Source organism: Benincasa hispida, chromosome 1 (assembly GCF_009727055.1).
Source record: "Benincasa hispida cultivar B227 chromosome 1, ASM972705v1, whole genome shotgun sequence".
In the NCBI taxonomy this organism is placed as follows: domain Eukaryota; kingdom Viridiplantae; phylum Streptophyta; class Magnoliopsida; order Cucurbitales; family Cucurbitaceae; genus Benincasa; species Benincasa hispida.
In genome coordinates this window covers 43,009,189-43,014,295 of record NC_052349.1, presented here as the reverse complement: position 1 = coordinate 43,014,295, position 5,107 = coordinate 43,009,189, and the positions used below count along the sequence as shown (strand labels likewise).

General features: G+C 34.3%; 1 protein-coding gene across 1 annotated transcript; it reads left to right on the top strand.

Annotated features, from left to right (window-relative positions):
- The first annotated feature begins 2,360 nt into the window (after positions 1–2,360).
- Positions 2,361–4,606, top strand: LOC120089519 (DELLA protein 1-like). The gene has a single exon (XM_039047022.1). The coding sequence runs from the start codon at positions 2,715–2,717 to the stop codon at positions 4,398–4,400; it is 1,686 nt and encodes a 561-aa protein (XP_038902950.1). The 5' UTR covers positions 2,361–2,714; the 3' UTR covers positions 4,401–4,606.
- The last annotated feature ends 501 nt before the right edge of the window (positions 4,607–5,107 follow it).

The following is a 5,107-nucleotide window of genomic DNA, read 5'->3' as shown; positions in this document are numbered from 1 at the left end:
ATTCCATTACAATTACACCAATTCTCATTACGGTTTCGTAAACCTGACCTAGATCTAAATGAGGTGGTAATTGATACACTTACAAAAATACATAATTTAAATTGATATAATTATTAATTGAAGATTTAAATTCATATCACTAACAAAATTTAGAGATGTAAATTGAAATTAAAAAAAAAAAAACATTTTTAATACTAGGCTTATTAGGTTGTATTAATTTGTACTCTAAACTCTCACTTCCCTAGAAAATCTTAAAACTTAAATATTTGTAGGAATTTTTATTGTTAGTTCAATTTATGCTAATTCGACCTTCATTTTTAATTGAAAAAAAAAAAAAAAAAAACAGTGTAAAAGTTTTCATATGTATTTTTTTAATTTCAATAAAACAATGTTTTGTATAAAAATAATCTTGACACACAAATTAACCACATATGAATTTGTCCAATTTCATGAATTTCAATAAAAAATTTAGCTCGAAAGTATTTTCCCCTAAAATTTTATCAATTTCATCACTAAACTCAAATATTATTTGGAAAAATAAAATATTATTTTAATTCAAGATTATTTGTTTGAAAAAGAGAAAAAAATAGTATTAAAAAGTTGGTTCAATTTTAGTCCATATACTATCAATAAATCTTAAATTGGGGATTTTCAAAAATAGATTAATAAGGGAAACTACTTACACAAAATAACAAAATTTAATCTTTTTTTTTTTTTTTATATATAGGCTGACTTCAGTGTTTATCAGTGATAAAAGTCTACCATTGATATTATGTGATAAACGTTGATAGGAGTCTATCAGTGTTTCTTTTGTTATTTCTGTAAATAGTATGAGATGTTTGTTATTTGTGAAAAATTTTCTAAATTCAATCCATCAAAGTTAATTTTTATCAAAATTGATTAAACAATAAAAATAAATTTCATGCAATAAAATAGTTTTGAAAAAAATCAACAATAAACTAGTATTAGGGATTAAGTTTAAGATTAGTAAAAGTATGTAATTTAAAATTAAACATTTAAAAGTACATGAATTATAACTGAATAAATACATAGAACAAAATTATATTAAAACGAAGGAAATATCAAGACAAAGTGATTCCAGACAAAAAAAAAATAATTAAATTATATAAAAGAAATATGATTGAATCTTGCACTTTGTATAAAAAATACATGAAATTTCAAAAGTTTAAAAAATACTCTTAAACTATAAAAAATAATTAAAAAAAATACTTTTGTTGTTAGTTTTAGATGGAAATCGTGAATATTTTATTTTGAAAATTCCCTTGAACTTTTAAAAGTATAAAAAATCTCCTTAAATTTAAGGATTAATTAAAAAATGCCCTTACTTATAATATATGAACATAAACCTTTAATAGTCATTTCAAAAATATCTTTAAAGTTTAAAAAACTACATCAATACTTGTATCTTAAAGAAAACAAAAAAGTTAAAAAATGCCGTTTTTATTTATCACCTCCATGTTCCATTTCCTCTCTCTTCCTTACTTTAATCTATGACGGAATACTTCCCTATTTTCTCTATTTTTCTCTCTCGCTACTCTTTTTTCGTTAACTGTTTAATCTTTATTTATCTCATAGGAACAATTGCTCTATTTAGTTAAGGCATATAGATTATAAGAAAAAGAAAAGGAATAATGGGAGCACCAAGGAAACCTTAAGTCTTATATAGTTTAAAAAAGTTCATTAGTGGTTGACTGTGTATTAATAGCCAAATACGTCAGTTTTATACTTGACTATTTATAGTTTTGATAAGTTTTAGGGGGATTTTGATTTAGAATTTCGTGAATTTTTGTGAGATTTTATGTTTTAACCTGAAGTTTTGATTTATATTGGTATAAAAATTGGACAAATAGAAGAAAAATAAATAACCTGAAAAATTTTAGAACTTTATTTTTTCGTAAGACAAAGAGTATTAATGCTAACTTTTAAAAATTTAAGAATATTTTTTAAATGAGTATTAAAGATTTGTATTCATATACTACTAGATAAGGTAATTTTAATTTTTTTTTTTTAAGTTACATGTATTTTTTAAAGTTTTGAGAGTTTAGACGTGTTTTTAGTGATAAGGATATTTTTGAATTTGTTAACTTTAAGAATATTTTGCAAATTTTAAAAATTCAAGAGTAATTTTGACCCAAATATAAAATAAAGATATTTTGTATAATTAAAAAAAGAAGAAAAAGAAAAAGAAAAAGAAGAAAAGAAAACTGAGATTGAAGAGACCTACAAAGAAAAGGCCAAAAAATAAAAAGAGTGAAGAATTCATAATTAGTTACTTGCTTCATATTTAATATTTTACGAGTTCAAGAAAAGTGTCGTCGAGGTGAAGATCAGTTAAAAAAAAAGAGGGACACAAATTATAATTGAACCGTGGGAAAAAGTACAAATTTGCAAAAGCAAGTCCGAAAGTTTGCATTATTTAATTTCGCTTCCCCCACTCCCGAAAAAAGAGAGAAAAGAAAGGTATTACTATTATTATTATAGCCTTGCAGTGGTTCCTTATCTCTTCCGCTCGTGGCCTCCCTCTGTCCATCACTTTCATTGAAGCTGCCGCCTCTCTCTTCCCCCGTTCCCATCTCTTCCAACTTACACATTCAAAAATGTATCCATAGTTTCAAAATCAATCCACCATTAAACTCCAGTTTCACCACTATGATCCATCTCCACACTCAAAAAACCTCTGAAATTCTATACCCATGAAGCGAGACCACACTCACCAATCCTCAAATCCCGCCGCCGCAGCCTCCGGCAACCCCAAGACATGGCCGGTCAAGGAGGAGGAAGACGACGACAAAGATCTAGCTGCTCTTGGCTACAATGTCCGGTCGTCGGACATGGCCGACGTTGCTCTGAAACTGGAACAGCTAGAAATGGTAATGGGTTTGTCGGAAGAAGATGGAATTTCTCACCTCTCTTCCAATACAGTCCATTACAATCCTTCTGATGTTTCTTCTTGGGTTCAAAGCATGCTCGCTGAACTCAATACTCCGCTTCAATCCCAAGGAATGATCCATGACCCTGTTCTCGCCATAGCTGAATCCAGTTCCTCCTCCGTCCTCGCCGCCTTCACCGACGATTCCGAGTACGATCTTAGGGCCATTCCGGGCTTTGCTGCTTTCCCACAACTCGATTCCACCAACCCCAGAAAGCGATTCAAGAAATCAGATTCCGAATCCCTTCCTGCATCTGCATCTTCTTCTTCTTCGTCGTCCTCGTCGGAGCCGTCGCGCTCGGTGGTTCTGGTGGATTCCGCCGAGACTGGCGTCCGTCTGGTCCATAGTCTTCTCGCCTGCGCCGATGCCGTCGACACAAACAATCTCAACCTTGCTGAGGCTCTACTAAAACACATCAGAATCCTCGTTGAAGCTCAGGCCGGCGCGATGAGAAAAGTCGCTGGCTATTTCGCTCAAGCTCTCACTCACCGGATTTACAGATTCTACCCACAGAAGCCCTTCAATTATTCATCTTCATACACCGATCTTCTCCTCATGCATTTCTATGAATCTTGCCCCTATCTGAAATTCGCCCATTTCACTGCCAATCAAGCTATTCTCGAATCCGTTGGTTCTGCTGGTACCGTCCACGTCATCGATTTCAACCTCCAGCAAGGCCACCAATGGCCGCCGTTGATTCAGGCCTTCGCACTCCGACCAGGTGGGCCTCCGGCGTTTCATCTTACTGGAATCCGTCCCCCACCGGAGGAAAATTCCTCTGACGGATTACATGAAGTGGGCTCGAAATTGGCGCAATTCGCGGATAAATTCGGCGTGAAATTCGAATTCCGTGGATTTTTCTGCAACAATTTGGCCGATCTCGAACCGTCAATGCTCAATTTAGAAACAGAAACCGTCGCTATAAACTCCATTTTCGAGCTCCACCGGCTACTGGCCAATCCGGGCGCAATTGAAAAAGTTCTAACAACAATCAAAGAACTGAACCCCAAAGTCGTCAGCGTCGTGGAGCAGGTCGCCGATCACAACGGGCCATCGTTCGTAGACCGATTCACAGAAGCACTACACTATTATTCAAGCTTATTCGATTCGTTAGAAGGGTCGCCGGCAGGGGAGGAGGATGTGCTGAGGTCAGAGGAATATTTAGGGAGGCAAATCTGCAACGTAGTGGCGTGTGAAGCTTCCGACCGGGTCGAGCGACATGAGACGGTGGCGCAGTGGCGGAACCGGTTGGGCTCAAGTGGGTTCGAGATGGTTCATCTGGGTTCGAACGCGTTCAAGCAGGCGAGTACTTTGCTGGCGGCTCTGTTCGGCGGTGGAAATGGGTACAGAGTCGAAGAGAATAATGGGAGTTTGACTTTGGGATGGCACACTCGGCCGCTCATCGCCACGTCGGCCTGGACGCTGGCCGGAGGCGGTCGGAATGCCTAGTCGGCTCGGCCGAGTTGAGGGCGGATCTGAACCCTTTGAAATATAGAGAGGGAAATAGAAGGAAAGTGGTGGTTTTGTGTAATTCTTCTTTGTTTAGTTGTTTTATTACTCTCTTCCTTTTTATTTTGTATTTTACTGTTTTGCCCCCCTTTTTATTTTTGAAAATATGGTAGAGAAGCTGAGGAAGAGAAGGGGTTTTTCTTTTAGGTTCGGATTTTAACTTCAATTTTGCCTTTCGTGGAATATATGTAATGTAATAATGTATGTACTTATTTTCTTTTTACTACATTTTTTTTCCTTTTAAATTACAACCAATTGGTTAAGGCATATTTGACATGAAGCAAAGTAGATATGCAATTAAGCCAAACATGAATTTAGAGCATAAAAATGAAATTAGGTAAAAAAAAAAATCACAAGTGTTCAATAAAAAATTTTAAACCAACGTTTACAACCAAGTACATTTGGGTTTATCCTAACTCTAAGTTAGGGATTTATCTTACTCACTTATGAACCATTTACTAAGATGTCCGAAAATGAAAGATGACTTGTATGGGAATAAAAATAGGATGTCTGTAAATATGTTATACTTTTTTATGCAATTATAAAGCATCAAAATTAATTTTATTTATCAATTTTTATTTGTTAATTTATTTTTATTACATTAAGATATTAAATCAATTTTGAGCGATTAAACTTTAACTAAATTT

Bases quoted from the DNA above. Each gene is read 5' to 3' on its own strand.
- LOC120089519 (XM_039047022.1), top strand. From the start codon at position 2,715: ATGAAGCGAGACCACACTCACCAATCCTCAAATCCCGCCGCCGCAGCC.